The sequence below is a fragment of the Camelina sativa genome, chromosome 7 (assembly GCF_030686135.1).
Source record: "Camelina sativa cultivar CO46 ecotype springtype chromosome 7, ASM3068613v1".
NCBI lineage: Eukaryota > Viridiplantae > Streptophyta > Magnoliopsida > Brassicales > Brassicaceae > Camelina > Camelina sativa.
In genome coordinates this window covers 24,017,470-24,038,077 of record NC_141886.1, presented here as the reverse complement: position 1 = coordinate 24,038,077, position 20,608 = coordinate 24,017,470, and the positions used below count along the sequence as shown (strand labels likewise).

Here is a 20,608-nt window from a genome sequence, read left to right as displayed (position 1 = left end):
TTCACAAAGAGTCATTGATCAGTTTAAAAGGGATATGTCAAGAGAGTTTGAGATGTCAGACCTCGGAAATTTGACATATTATCTTGGTATTGAAGTAGTACAAGGAACATATGGGATAAGAATAAAACAAGAAGGTTATGCTCAAGGTATTCTTATCGATACTAAGATGGATTCGTGTAACTCAGCGCATATACCAATGGATCCTGGTATGGAGATATCAAAGGTTGAAGAGCAACCTGAAATTGATGCCACAAGATATAGAAGAACGATTGGGTTTTTAAGGTATCTGCTTCACACACGTCCTGACTTAGCTTTTGCTGTAGGAGTTTTGAGCCGGTATATGCAGAGTCCGATAGAGGTACAATGGACAAGCTCTTAAACACTTATTAAGGTACGTGAAAGGAACCACCAACTTAGGCTTGTTCTACATGCATGATCGGTTGAGTAAGGTTGTTGGATACAACGACAATAGTTACAAAGCTGATATCGATGATGGAAGATGTACTGGAGGTCATGTGTTTTATCTTGGTTCATCATTAATCACTTGGACTTCACAAAAATTGTGACAACTCGTCCCGCGGACCCCACTAGCCCACCGCTAGCCATCCCAATGGACCCCAAGCTGGCCCTGCAGGGCATCGATCCTAACCTCTCACCGTCGATATGGAACTATTCATCCAAATCCACCAGTAGGTTATTGGTGCGTCAGGCGTTCCTCGAACCCTGGTCCCCACCCTTTAACAACCTTCCCACAGGACAAGCTGTCACCATTTGATCTGCACAATTGGTGACAGCTTGTCCTGTGGGAAGGTTGTTAAAGGGTGGGGACCAGGGTTCGAGGAACGCCTGGCGCACCAATAACCTACTAGTGGATTTGGATGAATAGTTCCTATCCAAAGTGAGGGGTTAAGGTCGATGCCCTCCAGGGCCAGCTTAGGGCCAATGTGGGCAAGCTAGCGGTGAGGCTAGTGGGGTCCGCGGGATAGATTTTCATATAAAAACAATTTTTATGTGACAACCCGTCCCTCGGACCCCACTAGCCCACCGCTAGGCGCCCCAAAGGACCCCAAGCTGGCCCTGCAGGGTATCGAAGATCAATTGGTGACAGTTTGTCCGGTGGGAAGGTTGTTAAAGGGTGGGGACCAGGGTTCGAGGAATGCCTGGCGCACCAAAAACCTACTGGTGGATTTGGATGAATAGTTCCTATCCATAGTGAGGGGTTAGGATCGATGCCCTGCAGGGCCAGCTTGGGGTCCGTTGGAGCGGCTAGCGGTGAGCACGCTTAACTCTGGAGTTCTCAGGACCCTTGACCGAAAAGATAAGTACACTTTTGTGACATAAGTAACCAAATCAATTCTTTTAAAGCTCTCCACAAGTCTCTGAAACCGGGATATCACAGTTGTAGGCATTTATTCAGATTATTATTATTATATAGATTTTATCTAATCCTAAAAATGATGCTCAATCCATTGAATCTAATTACCAACATCACATATGAATATGAAGAACGGCTCCACGAATGTATATTTTATTAAATTAAACAAGCTGCTAAAAGAGAAAAATCTATCTTCGTTTAATTTCAGCACGAGGAACATGCACAGTAGTCAGTAGTGGTCCATGTTTACTAACACACAAAGCATACTAACGGCATATCAGTAAATTGGAGGAATGAAAGGTTTCAAAAGCTGAGTGCAACAACGAACGAACTAATCCTCCACATATCAGTTAAATTCTGGCAATAATTTGTTTTTTTCGTATTATTTTAAATGAACTTGATAAAAATAATAGGGTGAATTAGGAAAAATGGCCAAAATCAACCCCAACTATTTGTCAAACGATTTTTCATACCTAAACTTCAACACCCTGCAAATAATAACATGAACTGCATTAAAAATCAAATTAACTACCTAAACTATATGAAATATTGACAATTTCAACATTTGCTCGAACAGTGTTAAGTCAAGGTTTAATGATGTTGAGTCAAACGACATGTGGTGTCCACGTGGCGCTGAGACTTACCAAAACTAATTCGTTTTGGTCATTTTTAGGTGTGTTGTTGCAAGAAGAATATAACACATTAAATCTGGATATTAGGTGAGTAACCAAAGGGCAAAGAGAAATTACCATAATACTCTCAGGTGGCTGGAGATGGCTGGCCGGAGTTGGCTGGCCGGCGGTGGCTGGCCGAAGGTGGCTGGCCGGAGGTGGCTGGCCGGAGCGGTTGTCAGAGTGGTGGGCGGTGGCTGGTGGTGGTAGGGGTGTTGGTGATAAGGGTGATGGTAAGAAGGATGAAATTGTCAATAATACATAATATATACCCTATAACCTTTTGATGGTTATAATGGTAACTAAGTTAAATATTTTTTTTTTGTGTTACTTCTGCCAATTTTCCAAAATAATAACCAAAAATGAAACAAGATAATTTCCTCCTTGGATGCATATAGCTGCAGCTAACATGAGAGTGATGAGGTGACCCACCATCTTCCTCTCTGGAGTCTGGTGGTGGTTCGAAGCTGCTCCGGGCGCCCTTCCTTGCAGTTTCGGGGAGTCGGATCTGAGTTTTGGATTGCGACCTTCCTTCCGTTTCCTCTACCCTTCCGCCAGAGATGCTAGCTGATCGGAGATTTATGGTCGAGTCGGGTCTTAGAGTCTACCGGTTGTTGGGGAGGCTTCAGGGTGTGTCGGTGGCCGAGATTTGTGGACACCCACAAAGCCGACGTTTTCTTGAAAGCTTCCTCAATCTCTGGTGTCATTCCGGCTAAGAAGCGAGACAACAAGGCAGTTGCGATGTAGCCAATCCGGATTTGCACCATGAGGTGATGACATGCTAATCTGTGCTCCAATCCATTATCTTAAGAAGACTAGCATTCTGGTTATTTGTGTGATTAGTTTGGATAGTTTTAGCTGTTGCTTGTTGTGTTTCGTGTCTCTTGGTCGGGTCAGTCGGATGTATTGTCCGTTTTTTAGGTTTAGGACCGGAACATTGAAAGCCGGGAATTCCAAGTTTTCCTGATGATGCGCCTCTAGGTGTTGATGCTATTGGGACAAGTTCTACACGCTGATCATGAGGATCTCATAGCTTGGATTTGCATTGCTCTTCAGTTTGGATTTGGTTTTTTCTGTGTTAGTATTTGTTTTCGTGTCATTGGGTCAATTTAGGCGGTTTAAGAGATGATTTTACTCCGAGGTTTGGAGTGTTATCTATCTCGTTGTGGTTAAAAAATGCAATGTTTCCCGGTTAGGTAGCGTTGGATCCGCTTAGTGATTTAGGGTTATACTTGATCGATCCATTGCATTTGGTCCAAGTCTTTAGAGGGAAAAATTATGTACCTCAATTATTTGGTTGTATCATTTTGGTTAATGAAAAGTTGGTGTTGAGCCAAAAAAAAAAAGAGTGATGAGAAGACCACTGAAGGTTTATTCTTTTTTATAAGAACTTGCCTCAGTGAATATAAGAGATGGATGAATACGATGCAGAAGTTAACACTTTACTTAGTAGGTATATATAGAATTAATGGATTAGCTAGATCATATGTCTATATTTTCTGGAAATTAAACTCCATATACTAATACATACATCAAGATTTCTATTGACAAAATTTGTGTCGCCTACTATATATTGTATGATCTTTCATTGCTCCAGTGACATTCACAAAGAACCACGTTTATTTAGTATAACACCTACTTTTATTTAGTATAGATTTAAAATTTATGATTGATGAAAATTTGTTAGAAATACCCCTTTTGGAATACGTGTTTTCAAAAATACAAATTTTTTGAATATTTTCATTTTTACCCTCTTTTACATAATTACAATATGTTAAATTAATTTTCAGAATTTTTTTAAATTTTTTTTTAAAGTTCAGGTTCTCTATTTTACATTTAAGATATAGTTTTGAGGGGTTAGAGTTTAGTATTTGGAGTTTGTGGCTTATAATTTATTTCTTTTATACATAGAAAAGGGTATTTTTGAAAATAAACAACATTAAACAGTATTTTTAAAAAGTGACATAGAAAAAGAAGTATTATTTAAAAATCCCCCTTGATGAGAATTTGTTCATGAGGACTAACATATTACTACTATAAAGGACGATCGATCAAATAATTCACGGGAAGAAAATGCCAAATGGTCCCTATATCTCTCTCTGATTTGAACCAACGCGAGAATTATTCTTAACATCTCTGCTTCTACGCACATCCTTTTTTAGTACACTCATCATCATCACCATTACTAACATAAAACGAACTCGGTTTTCTCAATATAACATTAGGCAACCTCTGCACCTTAGGAGCAGCAAGTGGAGGAGCAGCAGCAGCCTCCAGTGGCTTCTTCAGAACAGGGTTTGGCTTCTTCACCAATGGCTTTTCGAACTTGACTCCGTCTTTCAAAACAGGCTTTACCAATTTCAGTCCATCCAGGGAACTAGATTTCTTCTTCTCCTTATCCTTTGACCAATCCAATGGAATCTCTTCAACTTCAGCAATTTTACCCTTGTTCTTGTAGAAAGATTTCTCAACTTCATTGAAAGTAGCCTCTGGATTCACTTTTCTAGCCACTATCTGTATTAAAATTTCACAATTAACATCATCAACATCAAAACAAGAACAAGGGTACTGAATTTTTCATACTGAAAGCTATAAATTTTTTTGAATTTTTCATACACTCAAAGAAACGTTTTTAAATAAAGAATCCAAAGCCATAAATTTTTTGAATTTTTCATACTCAAGGAAACGTTTTTTAATAAAAGCATCTCACCTTAGCCAAAGTCAATTTGGGGTCTTCTCCGAGTAAACGTCCGAATTTGAGCTCCATTTGATCCCATTCGTTGAGCTTAGGCTCTTCCCTTTTCGAAGCAGAAACTAAAAACCTCTTCTGTTTAGCTAATAGAGTATCCCGGTCTCTTCTCACTCTAACCCTAGAAGGAAACAAAGGGAAGTTTCCGGCGAAGGAAGCAACGGACGTGGCGGCGGAAGCGGAAGCGGAAGCGGAAGAGGATAAGGCGAGAACGTCCATTTCCCGATTAAGCCGAAAGATAATAATTTATCTGAATGAGAATCATGGGTTCGAACAAAAAAATCTCGACTTTAGTATATAACTCGAGTGAGACAGTGGCTCGAGACTCTGGCTTCTCCACTATCGTTCTGTGTGGAGTATTGATACAGAGAGAGAAGAAATGGCTATGGCGGATGAAAGAAGAAGGAGCATCCCTGCGCAAGGATGACACGCACAAATCGAGAAATGGTCCAAATTTTTAGGGGGACCGTCGGGGTTGAAAAGACGAAACGGTGCGTTTTACTCTGGGGGCGATCGCAAAGGCGATTTAGGGTTTTTTGCTTCTTCCACAAGTACTGATGCCGCCGGGGGTTTCTCCGCCGGAGGTAGTTGATAACTTGAAGGAGGATCGATTGGAGAAGGCTAATGATGTTGAGGAGGGAGAGGTTGTAATGGGTGTTGAGGCAGCAAAGGCCGTTGCAAGTACTGTGGCGAAGCGTTCATGGGTTTCCATGGTGAAAAGTCAAGGGGAAATGACTAAGGTCGACCTGGCCATTGAGGAGATTGATGGTATGCCGACAATACGATTACCAAACAAGGTATTTGAAGAGGCACATCCTCTATGGGAAGATTTTCTTATAGGGAGATTCCTTGCTAAGGCTCCATTTGTTGGGGGGATCCATGCCCTAGTGAATAAGATCTGGACCCTTGGGGATAAAGCGATGAAGATTGATGTCTTTGTGGTAGATAACACGACAGTGAGATTTCGAATCAAGGATGAGCGTACGAGGTCTCGCGTGTTGAAAAGAGGAATGTGGAATCTCTGCGGTGTTCCAGTTGTTTTATCCAAATGGAGTCTAGTTGCTGAGATGGAACAGGAAGAGATTAAGACGGTCCCTCTATGGGTTATAGTTAAAAATGTTCCGCCGAAATACTTTTCATTGGAGGTTCTGAGTGCCATCACGAGCCCTCTAGGTACTCCGAAGAAGTTACACTCGGACACAGAGTCATGCAAATCGTTTGATGAAGCAAAGGTTTTAGTGGAAGTGGATTTAACTAAGAGTTTGCCAAGCAAATTTTCTTTTAAATCTGAAAGAGGTGGTGACACAATTGTGGAGTTTGTGTACCCTTGGCTGCCAGCGAGATGCAATCTTTGCTCAAAGTGGGGGCATATACACACAGCCTGCATTGCGAAAAATACACTGGTGGCTCCATCTGCGGATACTATAGAACCTGCAACTGAAACGACAACAAAACAGATAGAGGAAACTGTTGGATCCGGGTCTGCTTCCACAGAGTCTTTGGTGTTGGTAGCACAACAGGGTGTCCCAGTGGCTGTATCAGCGGCAGAGACAACAATTGAAATGGAAAGAGGGGAGGAACAGGATCCTAGTTGGACTACTCCAACGAAGGGTATCCGAAGTCCAACATCACAGGGTCTCCGTATGGGAGAGTGTTCCAACCTCTCAAATTCTTTCTCATGTCTTAGTGACAAAGATGAGAACGGTGAGGTCCTGCATACCAAAGGGGAGGAGTCAAGTATTGTCATCGACTATGTAGTAGAGGATTCTGAGGTTACAAAGGATGTTAGATTACCTGAGTCTGATAGTAATACAGAGAAGCAGAATCTTCCTGTCGGTCATACAACTCAACGTATTGACCCTGGATTATCAATCAGGCCATCATTGCCACGTGCTTCAAAGGAGGTGCACAAGTTCTTATCAACAACGAGTTCGCAGAGTAGTAGGCTTCAAGCTCCTAGTATTCAACAGACACGTCTCCCTCTCAAACATCTTTAATGTCTGGCTTCTTTTGGAATATTAGGGGTTTCAACAAGAAGGAAAAGCAGAGAGTTGTCAAAGAGTGGATGAGGCAGTGTAAGTTTGATTTTGGTTGTTTGATTGAAACGAAGGTAAAGGAAAGACGGGCAGACAGAATAGCGAGCTCTGTTTTTGCAGACTGGTCTATTCTTTCCAACTATGATGAACATCGTTTAGGTCGACTATGGGTTGTCTGGAAAAATAATGTCAGGGTGACCCCGGTTTACAGAACCTCACAACTGATCACATGTTCTATATACATAGAAGGGATGGAAGAATTTTTTGTCTCTTTTATCTATGCTTCCAACTTCACAGCTGAGAGGCAACTACTTTGGGCTGATTTACGACACCATCAGGACTCTCCTATGTTCAAAGATAAGGCTTGGCTCATATGTGGTGACTTTAATGAAATTTTGGATAGTGAGGATCACTCTCTAAATGCCTCTTCCCCCTTCTGCACATCTGGTATGCGGGAGTTTCAGGATTTGGCTCGGTATTGTGAACTGTCTGATATGTCCTATCATGGTCAGCGGTTCACTTGGTGCAATAAGAGGCAGGATGGAGTTATCTGCAAAAAGCTCAATCGAGTGCTTATCAATAAGCATTGGATCACCTTCGATGCAGGTTTTATCTCTCTAAGGTGACGCCATCGCTAACGAAACCTTTTAAATTTGTTAATGCAACAACTGCTCATCCGGACTATCACAAAGACTTGGAACAGAACTGGCATTCCTCACCATCGCTGTTCCATTCTACCTCTGCAATGTATAGGTTTTCTAAGAAACTAAAAGCTCTCAAACCTCACCTGCGGCTACTGGGTAAACGCATGGTAGGCACCATTTCTGTGCGCACAAAGGCTGCTTATAAAATTTTGTGTGAGTTGCAGGCTAAGACGATGATGAACCCCACCTCTACGGCTGACAGTGAAGAGGCGGATGCATATGACAAATGGTGCAAGCTTTCTGATCTTGAAGAGAGTTACCTTAAGCAGAAGGCAAAGCTCCACTGGCTGAAAATCGGAGATCAGAATAATAAGGCGTTTCACACTGCGGTTACTCTCCGGGAAGCTAGCAATAGTATCAAGGAAATCCACTGTGATAATGGCCAAATAGTGACGACTCAAGATCAACTTAAGACTGAAGCTGAAAGATATTTTCAGACTTTTCTTACTCTGCAACCGACTGATTATGTTCCCTGGTCACAAGAGGAATTGGAAACAGTCATGGATTTTAAATGTGGTGAGAGTGACAGGATTCTTCTAACACATGATGTATCTAAGGAGGAGATCAGAAGGGTATTATTTGCCATGCCTAGCTCTAAATCCCCGGGACCAGATGGTTTCACTGTGGAGTTTTTCAAAGCATCTTGGGCTATCTTAGGAGAGGATTTCACAGTTGCTATCCAATCCTTTTTCCAGACTGGGTTTTTGCCAAAAGGAGTCAACTCTACTATCTTGGCTCTCATCCCTAAAAAAAAAAAAGCGAGACTCATGAAGGATTACAGACCGATTTCATGCTGCAATGTACTTTATAAAGTCATCTCCAAGATACTTGCGAACCGCCTTAAGATCATATTGCCGAAGTTCATTGCACCGAATCAATCCGCCTTTGTGAAAGACCGATTGCTTATGGAAAATGTTCTGCTTGCTACAGAAATAATCAAGGACTACCACAAGGATTCAGTCTCTCCTCGCTGTGCCCTTAAGATTGACATTTCCAAAGCATTCGAGTCCGTTCAATGGAGCTTCTTACTTACTGTTTTGAGAGCAATGGCATTCCCTGAACAGTATGTACGGTGGATACAAACATGTATTACAACTACGTCCTTTTCGGTCCAAGTGAATGGCGAGCTGGCTGGTTATTTTGGGAGTAAGCGTGGTTTGAGGCAAGGTTGTTCCCTTAGCCCATACTTATTCGTTATTTGTATGAATGTTCTCTCTCGCAAGTTAGACATCGCTGCATCACGTCGGGAATTTGGCTACCATCCCAAATGTAAGCAGTTGAAACTCACTCACTTATGCTTCGCTGACGACCTGATGGTCTTTGTGGAAGGGACCAAGCAGTCTATATCTGGGGCTTTGCAGGTATTTGATGATTTCGCAGTGCACTCGGGTCTGCATATTAGTCTTGAAAAATCTACCATATATACTGCTGGTGTTTCTTCGGCACACAAAGAGGAGATCCTTCAACAGTTTCCATTTGAATATGGTTCCTTGCCAGTTCGGTATCTTGGATTGCCACTTTTGCCAAGGCGAATGACTTCTGGAGACTACCTCCCACTCATTGAGAAAATCCGCTCAAGAATAACCTCTTGGACATCTCGTATGCTCTCCTTTGCTGGAAGATTGCAGCTCATCAGTTCGGTTATATTTAGCATAACAAATTTCTGGATTTCGGCATTTAGACTTCCTAAATCATGTGTCAACGAGATTGATCAGTTATGTTCAGGGTTTCTGTGGTCTGGTCCCTCCTTAAATGCTAAGAAAGCTAAGGTCGCGTGGACAGAGGTTTGTTTACCAAAGAGTGAAGGAGGTTTGGGGTTAAGATCAATTGCAGAGGCAAATAAAGTGAGTGTTCTTAAGTTGATTTGGCGTATTCTCTCAGCTTCAGGCTCGCTATGGGTCGACTGGGTGCATCGTTCTCTCATTCGAAGAGGCTCTTTCTGGAGTATGAAAGATAACACAACCTCTGGCTCTTGGATTTGGAGAAAACTCTTGAAATACAGGGGCCTGGCAAAGCAGTTTTATAAAGTGGAGGTTCATAACGGTGAATCCACATCCTTTTGGTTTGATAACTGGTCTCAATTGGGCAATTTGTACGACCAGCTTGGCGACAGGGGTTTTATCGATCTGGGAATCCTGAAAACAAGCACAATGGCTGAGGTTCTGTCTACGGCACGACGGAAAACACATCGACACCCTCTACTTAATGCGGTGGAGGAGGAGATAAAGCAGAGACGACTTCGTTACAACCGTGATGTTTTGGATGTGCCGTTGTGGAAAGGGAAGAACGATTGCTACCGCAACTCCTTCACAACAAAGGATACCTGGTCTCATATTCATGCTGCCCGTTCGTTACTGGCCAATTTTAGAGAAATTTGGTTCACACATGCAACACCCAAGTATGCTTTCATCACTTGGTTGCTTGTAAAAAACAGAGTAGCAACAGGCGAGAGGATACAGTCATGGAATGCACACGCCAACACAAGTTGTATCCTATGCGATCACCCTTTAGAGACAAGAGAGCATCTGTTCTTCCAATGCATTTATTCAAAGCTGGTGTGGGAGAAACTACTCAAAAAGCTACTTGCGAATCAGTTCACAATTCACTGGCAAGAAGTCCTTACTCTGACTGCAGGAAATGGTCTGGACAAGAAAACAAAGTTCATAGTGAGGTACGTTTTGCAGAACACGATTCACGCTATCTGGAGAGAACGGAATGCGCGACGACATGGAGAACAGTCTTCAACGGCGGAGCAGTTAATCAAGATCATCGACAAGAACATACGAAACCGTCTAAGTACCATGAAGGGCGGAGAAGAGAGTCTTCAAGTCTGGTTTGCTGCAAAATTTTATTAAAATTTATCTGAATGGTTTAAAGCAAAGTAACACATTTTCTTTGTAAAACGTTTTTTTATTTTTCTTTTGAATATAATTTAACATTAAATTAAAAAAAAAAAAGAAGAAGGAGCATCCTTTTTATCAGTTTAGCTTCGCAATTATATTTCGCTTCCTCGTTAAACCACTGAGGTTTTGACACGTGGTTGATAATACAAAAATAGCGACTGCATTTTTACGTTTTCCCGTTCTTTCATTTTAGAGATGCACTTCACGTCGTTTTTACTCTCCTTGAACGTCAAACCATTTTTCTCACACAGAAGACGTAAATTCCTTTGAAAACTTAGGGCAAAAGTGTCATTTAGCTGACACGTGAAAAATAAAAAAAATGTAATTTTTTATCCAAATGGTGTAATTTTTTTTTTTTTTTTTTTTTTTTGTATTTTACAGTGTTTGAAGAGAAACGTCATTTTGTTGCTTCGCTTTAGCCGTTATTATAATGCGACCTATTATTCTGATATGGATTTCTCTTGCAATAATTTTTTCTTTTCTCTTGCAATCAATTATAACGTATAGTTTCGTTATTTGTGTATATATTTATATTTTATTGGACTCAATATATATATAAGTAGATCAAGCGTACACGTGATGTAACAAAATTTGTTTAATGTATGTATTGAGCCAAAAAAAATCATTGAAGAATTGGTTCTATCATGTCACCTTTGCAAAAAGAACCCATGGAATCCATGAAAACTAGGTTCGACTAATTAGTTATCTATATTATATTATTTCACAAAAAGAAAAAAAGAAAAAATATTTAACCAGCATTCAACACGAGTGCACATCTAGAATTGGGGGAAAACATCTACTACGGGAAAAAATTTAAAATAATTCTGTCCAAGTTAGTTAATAATATATGTGCCAAAACATGTAATCACTATGTGTGTAATTATAGTATCAGAGTCATGGCAGTCTAAACTCTAGCTCTTCTCTTCTAGAAAAGTAATACGTTATGACGTTGTCTTCTACCATGCTAGTATAAAAGTATGCTCTATGGTTGCCATATTAATAGATCCTCCACATCTGAAATCTAACTATGCTAAGAAAAAACGGTATGGAGAAAAATTTCTATGAGGTTGTAATGCTCGAAGTACCTTGAGGCTTTTTCTGTTGCAAATATGTTGTCTCGGTTTGCGTAGCTAAGCACCTCTTGATTTATTTCTCTATATTTGTGGTAAGTAAAAGAAAACAGGGAGACAACTTATGGATTGTTATTACTTCAATAGCTAGAAGAGAGTTATAGTATTCTGTCTTGGTTTCTGGTTCTATCATATATTATGGAAAGTTCATCTTCTTTGTCTAAAACTCTCTCTTTTCGACGATTAAATTCTAAAAAGGTTGATTACTTATATGAAGTAGAGTATGTGAGTGATGATAGCAAAGTTCCTATTACCCAACTCTCATTACTTAATCCTTACAAAGCTTTCACTAAACCAAATTCCACTTTTCCAAAAGTCATCCGTCAAGTGTTTGTCCCTAACAAACATAATGCAAAGGAGCTCGTTCTAGCATCTCCGTTAGAACAGCATCTCATTCCAGCGACAGAAACTGAACAAATGATTCCTCTCAGAATCAATGAAGGCATGATACATCATTGGCGAACTCAAGGATATACCCATCTTCACTATAGAGCGATACGTTTGGCACTAACACTCCATGGCAGAAAAGGCTTACCAGTTGTAGCACGGGTAGCTCTCCTCGATACCCGATACAAAGAATACCAACATGCTTGTATTGCAACTATCCAGACAACACTAAACGCTGGCACTGTTTTCGTCAACCTCTTCCCAAATTTCAACGTGGCATTGGAATACCCTCAAATATATCAGAACATGCAAATCCAGCTGCAAATCACAGGAGCTCCACAAATTGGAAACACGTATGCAGCAACGCTTCACCATCAAATGGCGTATAGATTCCAAAATCATGCAATGGACTTAAGTCTCCCTAGAGACACTGAAGATGCGCTACTCATACAATTGGAATCCCAGCATAGCCCGTCGTACATCCATATTCCTAGACAGATTCCTAGAGATGAGCTTGTCAAGTTGCTTCCAGAATCATGGGTTACCAATTACGAAAAGCTCCATGACCGTAGCACCCCAATACAATCGGTGGACTCTTCTATTCATAGGAGAAAAGATGGAGCTGTAGAGATTGCTTTTAAGCAACAACAAGAAAAGTCAAGACCAACGGCTTTCTGCACAGAAATCAATATAATTACTCCTTTTAAAAAAGCTCAAACTTTGGAGAACAATCCACGTTTAGATGGTGTTCCAATCTCATCTTTTGATTCGCTGGGAGATCCCATTTACACTTTTCAAGATGAAAAGGGCCACAAATTCTTTGATGTTTGTGATTGCCAACACTGCCAGATGAATAGTTCTGATGATGATGACACCCCAAGGCGAAGGAGAAAAAAGAAAACTACACGACAAATCCTCAAAGAACGATTTGAGTCTGGATACACACAAGTTGGCCTTCTCGGAGAACCAAGTGGCAAGAATTTTGAATACTATGTATTGTATTCAGGTGGCTCAACTCCCACAACACCTGACAAAGAAGAGGTACAACTAAGTTACATGTTCGGACCCCCATCACAGCAGGATTCACCATTTCCATCCAAAGAGTTTGAAGAAAACAATATAAAACACTCATGGAAAATCCGGAATCCAAATGTTAAGAACCCAGATGGCTCAGTAAAGCAGATCAGCGCCGCAGAAGCAACTTTGAATTGGCAGTCGGAGAACGCCACAATCCAAAACTATCTCCTAAGCCAGATTGACAAAAAGGTAACCATCATGGACCTTTCCATTAAAGAACTCACCAAAAAGATAACCTCTCTCCACCAAGAACTTCTCCACCTTGCAACTACTGTCTCCATAAACTCTCCCCACATGTCCCAAAAAGAGTCTGAGCTAAAGTCCCTTAAAGCTCAGCTAAACTCCTTACAAAACCAACCAAAAACCCAACCTCCAATGCCATATGATCTTTTCACACCATACCCCATCCACACACCACCTTACACAGCCCAAACACAACCTTTATCTTTTTCTCAAGACCCAAGTATTTTCGGAGCATCCTCCTTCTTACCAACAAAAGTTGTTTATGAACAACAGTCTACCAAAAAAAAAAGTCAATAGAAAAAAGAACAGGGAAGGAAGCCATACTTGAACCACCCAAACCTTTGACCGAGACATCAAAATATCAAGATCAACCCGAAACCAGCAAAGCGCAATTCATGGTGGAGCGCGCTAATCAATTCACTGTTTTTCTTGAGAAGGTTGCAAAACAAGAAAAAAGTTTTTCTCAAGAAAGTATGATGAAAAAGACGCCAATAAAAGATGAAAATGATGAGGTCATAATCCCACCTTTTATGATGGCCTCACCGGCTGTGGTTGAAGAAGACGTAGAAAGTGAAGGTGGAAACGTATATGAAGAAACTCAAGAAACTAAACGAAATCAGACAGAAGGAAATCTGCAGTTTAATACAGAACCACATAAGGGTTTTTCTTTTGATGATGTTCCTCCTTCAAAATGGCGCGACAAAGTATATGAGATGCATGCATGGCTAACAGAACAACAACTCAATCCAGGAGCCATTTTGCCTACATCGATTGATAAACTGGTGGCTAAATTCCAAGGACGTCTCAGGCAATGGTGGATAAGCTTAGGCCAATATCGACAATTACAAATCCGACAATCTCCAACAATCGATGCCTTGGTGGGACACATCCACAATGAATTTCTCGGCACATGGGATCATTATACTATCCAAGCCAGAAAAGAGTATCTTAGCATGAGATGCTGCTCCTTCAAGAGGAAGGATCTTGAAAGACATTATGAGCGAATGTCAAAGAGATTCTATGCCCTGAATGGGATAGATGACGTCAACCTCAAGCAGGCGTACATGAATTCACTTCCAGAACCACTTGGAAATGAAACGTCAAGGATATTGTCTCTCAAGAATATGCCTCTCAACCAAGCTTCACTTGGAGAAATATATCAAATTTTTCTGGCAGCCCTTGAAAAGCTATGCAACCACCAAAAGTTTTTCAAACAGCTTCAAGAACAAGGAAAGCTTCTAGGAAAAGCATGTGATCAGCCATAACTCAATATCAAATGCAGAGACAAGAGATGCCATTGTTCTACAAGTCATGGAAAAGAAAAGAGCTATAGAAGCAAGTGGCAGAAGAAATATCCAAAGCTATCTTCTAGAAAGAAATGGAAATTCTTCAGGAAGAAAACTCAAAGAGGTTTCAAAAAATCAGACAGATGTTACATCTGCAAGAAGAAGGGACATTATGCGAAACAGTGTCCTAACAAGAAGAAGAGAGACAACCTCCTTGGCTACTTGGCACAAGTTGAAGATATTGACGACTCAGATATTGAATCCATCTTTTCCCTTGATGATGAACCAACTGATGATACAGTTCTTGCAATGGGTATGGAATTATAAGATGCATCTTCATAAGAGGATACTGGAGATGAAAGCGATATAGACGACCAATTCATGTTGTTTGACCTCTACACATTTGATTTCTGCAAAGTAGAGCAATCACATCAAGAAGAATTGGTGTATCTAACCCAACCATCTCCAAATGCCAAGATCTACATCTTCCCAAACAAGTATGATAAACCAATACCGGTCATTACCTATTTTGACATTGGAGCTGCTTCATCCATCATCAAACCAGACCTCCTCCCAGCCTCACATTGGAATTCATGTTCAGTCGCTTTCAAAGCAGCCAACGGCCAGATATTTCATATCTCTCTTATCAGCAAGCCAATTTACATCCAAATTTTCCCCGGATACATGATTAAATCCAAAGTATATGGTTCTGAACTCCCTGGAAAGGACTTTATACTTGGATTTGACATCCTTCATAGTCTTCGGAAAGTTTCGTGGTACCCGAAAGGTCTCAAACACAAAAATCAGTTGCTACCTTGGACAACGGTGTCTCATCTATACCCTATGGAGATGTTTAATCCCATAAAATTAGAAATTGCAAAGACGTCTTGCGCCACATCTCATTCGGAGTTTCTCACAAAATGCTCATCTCCTTTATGGAAGAATCCAGATTTCTTCATATCCTTACCCTTCAAGAAGAATGAGGATATCAACCCAACTAAAGCAAGTCACCCAGGAATGAACCCAGATCACTACAATCTTGCACTCGAAGAGATTGACCAACTCCAGAAAGAAGAGCTCATTGAGAATACCACTTCACCTTGGGCATGCGAAGCATTCTACGTCAACAAACGGGCTGAACAGGTGCGAGGAAAACTCAGATTAGTCATCACCTATCAACCACTCAACCATTTCCTTGCCGATGACAAGTTTCCTTTGCCAAAGAGAGAAGTGTTATTCCAAAAACTCCCGCAAGCACAAATCTTCTCCAAGTTTGACTTAAAAGCAGGATTTTGGCAGCTTGGAATCAAACCAGAGGACAGACCAAAGACGGGATTTTGTGTACCAGATCGTCATTACCACTGGAAAGTCATGCCTTTTGGACTAAAGGTAGCTCCTTCATTATTCCAAAAAGCTATGATCAAGATATTCGAACCTATCCTCCCAAATGCGCTGGTGTATATCGACGATATTCTGCTATTCTCGTCAGACATAGATTCTCACACTTCATTATTGGCAAAGTTCCACAGTATCGTACAAAAATACGGTATTATGCTATCAGAAAAGAAGATGGTGATCGGAGAAACGGAGATTGATTTTCTGGGAATGCACATATCCAGGGGAGAATACTACCTCCAACCTCACATTGCCACCCAACTCAATGAGTTTCCAGATGAACGACTATCTTTCAAGGAAGTCCAACAATTTCTGGGGATTGTCAATTATATGTCGGATTTCATTCATGGTCTTGCAAAACACAGATCGGTTCTCTCTGCTCAACTCAAGAAAAATGCCCTCCTTGGAGCCAGAAATGCATAGAAGCAGTAAAAGAATTGAAGAAAATTTTCACTACCTTACCAGCACTAAAAATCCCAGCAAAAGGAAAAAGAATTCTGCAGACGGACGCAAGTGATTGCTATTGGGAAGCAATACTCTTAGAAGAAGACGAGAAGGGGAAAATACATATATGTGGCTATAAAAGTGGAGTCTTCAAAGATAGCGAAAAACACTACCATTCTACTTACAAAGAGATACTCGCTGTCAAAAGAGGAATAGAAAAATTTGAGTTTCATTTGGTGGGCCAACATTTCCTCATCGAGATGGACATGTCATCCTTTCCAAAAATGATTCAGTTCAAGCATAAGGTACTACCACAAGCTCAGTTACTCAGGTGGGCAAGTTGGTTTTCCCAGTGGAAATTCGATGTTAAACACATCAAAGGAAAAGACAACTTCCTCCCAGATTTTCTTTCAAGAACTCAGCGTCAAATCTTGACAATAGTACCCATGATATACACCCTCAGTCCAGACAATCCAACAGAAGATAACATGCGGAAAAAGATTGCCGATATGCTGCATGGAATAAGAGAATCCTTACTCGACAATGTATTGATCTACAGAGGGATTAAGACACTGCATGGTATCCTAAAGCTTTATATACACCGGTATGGTCTTGATCAGGGTCCACTTCTTGGCCTCCCTTACCACCCGGCCTATCCCTTCCTTACCACCATCCATATGAACCCTGCTCATTATGGCCGGTTTCCTATAGAAGCATACCTCCTACTTTGGTACATGGCAGATCTTTACACTATTGCAGTCCTCATCCACAAAGTCAACTGCTCCAGTACTTGGCGAAATGCATATTAACTAGACGAAAGGCGCATTACAAATTACTATACAAGTGGCTCATATTATTCCATGATGTTACCTGGTGGCAAGAACATGTTCGTGCACAACCTGAGTTGGATATACTTGTCACGTTCAGGATCACTACAATCCAAGAAGAACAAGACAGGGAAATCACTGTCCTAAAGAAATATGATGCGAACGTTGAGATAAGCTACAATAATGATGCTTTTGCCTCGGGAAACTTCCATCAACGCGCAAAGCAAATTGCATTATTGAATGGATCTAATGAATCTGAAGTTGACCATAATCTTCTTTGTCCGCACACAGTACACTGGCACAACAGACACGTCTACCCGCTAGGATTCGCTGAAGAAATACGACAAGTGTTAGCAGGCTTTCATGATCAATACGCATGGCCACAATCAAATCCAGATCATCCGGTCTACAGAGTTGAAGGGAAAAAATACAAGATAAAGCGATACATTCCAGGCCAAAAGATCTACGTCACAGAAGTCGCCTCAGACAGTGAAGAAGACGACAACAGATAAGATAAACGTCACCTCTCTTTTGGAGAAAGGGGGAATAAATAATAAGTGTGTGATATATGATAGTGAAGTATATGGTTATGAGAGAGTTGAATAAATGGAGGGTTGTAAAATAAAGCATAAAAATATCTTAAGGAATATTCTATGTAATATTCCCTAAGACTTGTAATATAGATACTAAGGCTTGGTGAAGAGTTTCATTCAATCTGGAGTGAGTAAGTTTGAGTGTAAGAGTCTTAAGAGCCTTTGTAATCCTTTGAGTGTTTCAATAATAAAATATATCCCCTTGGTAAAAGATCTTTCTTATATCCTTACATAATCATATAATCATTTTCTAAAATACTTCTTAGACACTTAGGATTGATCCTAAAAACCTCCTAAGTGGTTGTACCACTATGTGTGTGTAATTGTGGTATCAGTCAACAGTTTTACCCCCATCTTAGATGTAAACATGTAACATGGGCCATCTATATTATAGTTTCAGCCTCTTCTTCACTTCAACTTACACCTCAACAAACTCCAAACACTTGTTTCATAATCTTTCTAATCCCCTAAACACACCCGCAAAGGTTTTCTTCTACTTCTTCTTGGATCCTTTTCTACAACCCAATGGATGTCTTTATATCCGAAGAATATGTCAACCGCCGGAGAATGGAGAAAACAGCTGCCTCCACTGCCGGCAAAGACATGATGTTCGGCTCTGGTTCAAGCAAGAGACCGGATAAGAGAAGCAGTAGTAATCCTCGGATGTCGGCATCTCGGCCGGATAATGAGTTTCTCGTCACCGGTGGTGCATGTGTTTATGAGAGTTTTGTGTTCCAGTGCTTCTCGCCGTGAAAACCATCAAAGCGTTCGAGTTTAAGTGTTCAAAAGCGCATATGCATGGGCAGTTATTAGTTGTAGCTCTTGTATGTCTTGGGTTTAACAATCTACTTAAAATTAGTATGTTGTTAATTTATAAATTCACAAATCACAACTCTTCGGTAAACATGAAATCTGAATGATGGTGTGATTCACAACTATAGAATAGACAAATTAAAGAAATGTTAAATAAAAATTGAAATAATTTTTTTTAATGACATGATTACTTAAATCATCGAATAAAATAGCAGTATGATAATAATAATATAAATTGGTACAAGCAAACGTTTAGAACTACAAAATTGTACAATTGCTTGCGGAATCAAAAGTTTAAACCAATAAATAATAATGGAATTAAGGAAAAAGGTTAAAAGGAAAAAACTCTGACCCAGTCGAACAAGCTAATGATGACTGGGGGGCTATTTCGAATAGAACGGTTGTGTTTGGTCTTACTGGTTTGCGTTGTTAAGATAAACCAGTTTGTGTTGAAAAAATTGGACTCGTGTTTTGGTGAGGTGTGCCAGGCTTTCGCAGTAGTGCAAGACGAAGGCGACACGTGAGAGTCCAATCAGCAAGCTGAAATGGTGAACTCTCCCCCATAAAAAATAGAGTTAATATCGTGCAGGTCGATGACCCACATATCAGATATTAAACTGATAAGAACAGATACTACACTTGATCTTAGCCAAAAGGCCGAGAAAGGTATGATTTGCCCGATCCCTCCTGAACTGCTTTTATATCCCTCGTGTGAGAGCGAACGAATCCAGAACTATCGATGTGGGACTTTGGAAAACAACTCAAATTAACTGTAATCGAGTATTTAAATTTCCGGCCCAAATTTAATTATTGAGAATTAGCCCAGTAACTGAAGCTAATTGTATAGTTAGATATTCATAACAAAATACAGAACATGTTAGCTATTGATCTCCATGTAGAATTTAAGTTACTTTATAGTATGAGTAGAAGTAGTTTTGGTATTTCAAAGTCAACTCAGAGTTAGTTTATAGTTTGAGTAGACTGTAGAACGATGACTCCATCCTCGAAACACGAAAATCTTCCCTAAACATACTGTATTTGCACCATTCTTCTATTAGATATTATACGATTTTTGTTTGTTTGTTTTTTTTTTTTTGGATATTTACCTTTTCTCTACGCATTTTAGTGTTTACAATATTTAAACTTTCTCTTCTACATTTCCTTTTCTATCTTTGGTAAAAGCCTTGCTTTGCAAGCAAAAAGCTCAAACAAACTTGAAGAATACCTTTTAGTTCTCCATCTCTACCTCCATCACGATAACGGCGGTGATGGCGGATCTCTTACCACCGCCTACGACGGAACAAGCCGATGAGAAAATTGATAACTCGAACCTCACTTGTCGTGTTGGATATGAAGATGTCGATATAGAAGCTTACAGTTAAGTATATATCATAAATGGCTTTGCCGATCGATCTATGGGTTTCTTGATCAGTATGTGTTGAAAAACGAAAAATTGTTGGAGATATCCGATGAGAGTCTGGCTTCATACATGAGTATTTTATTGTCGTGTTAGAGATATTTAGCAGTCTTGTGTTGTTTGTGTTGGCCAAGTTCGAGCACTTTAGGCTACAAGATTTACTCAAACAGTAGAAACTATCTAGTATGGTTAAAATTGTTCAATTTGATCCGGATTTGCATTCAAAAGTCTGTCTTTCTTGGTAGTCAACAAAAGTCATTTGTCAACTTCTTGTAACCAGTTTTCTTTTATTTTTGTGCAGATATTTTAAACCGTGATTATTTCAGTTGTTTACATTTGAACTACTCCGCAGCCTTTTTGATGGAAAGTTTAATATCAGGTAATTGTGTTTTTTGTTTACAGTCATATTTGCAAACAATTTTTTTCTTTTCCTTGTTTTTATTTGGTGCTTCTCGTTAAGCCCGTTTATTCTTGTGTCAAACAGTTCAACGATGGCGCCAGGAACATATTATGGACTTAGTGCCTACAACTTGAACACAAAGGTAGTAAACTATTTGC

General features: G+C 40.2%; 2 protein-coding genes and 1 non-coding gene across 3 annotated transcripts; 1 reads left to right on the top strand and 2 right to left on the bottom strand.

Moving 5' to 3' along the window:
• Positions 1-4,188: 4,188 nt before the first annotated feature.
• LOC147941627 (uncharacterized) lies at positions 4,189-5,187 on the bottom strand. Its single transcript, XM_087458590.1, has 2 exons — positions 4,757-5,187; positions 4,189-4,560 (listed from the first exon to the last, which is right to left on the bottom strand). Exons 1-2 carry the CDS (start codon positions 5,012-5,014, stop codon positions 4,189-4,191), a joined length of 630 nt encoding a protein of 209 aa, XP_087314716.1. The 5' UTR covers positions 5,015-5,187.
• Positions 5,188-18,217: 13,030 nt separating this feature from the next.
• Positions 18,218-18,724, top strand: LOC104771729 (uncharacterized). The gene has a single exon (XM_010496308.3). The coding sequence runs from the start codon at positions 18,346-18,348 to the stop codon at positions 18,571-18,573; it is 228 nt and encodes a 75-aa protein (XP_010494610.2). The 5' UTR covers positions 18,218-18,345; the 3' UTR covers positions 18,574-18,724.
• A 383-nt stretch (positions 18,725-19,107) lies between these two features.
• LOC147941626 (U2 spliceosomal RNA) lies at positions 19,108-19,303 on the bottom strand. The gene has a single exon (XR_015563045.1). It is a non-coding gene; the product is annotated as a U2 spliceosomal RNA (small nuclear RNA).
• Positions 19,304-20,608: the final 1,305 nt, after the last annotated feature.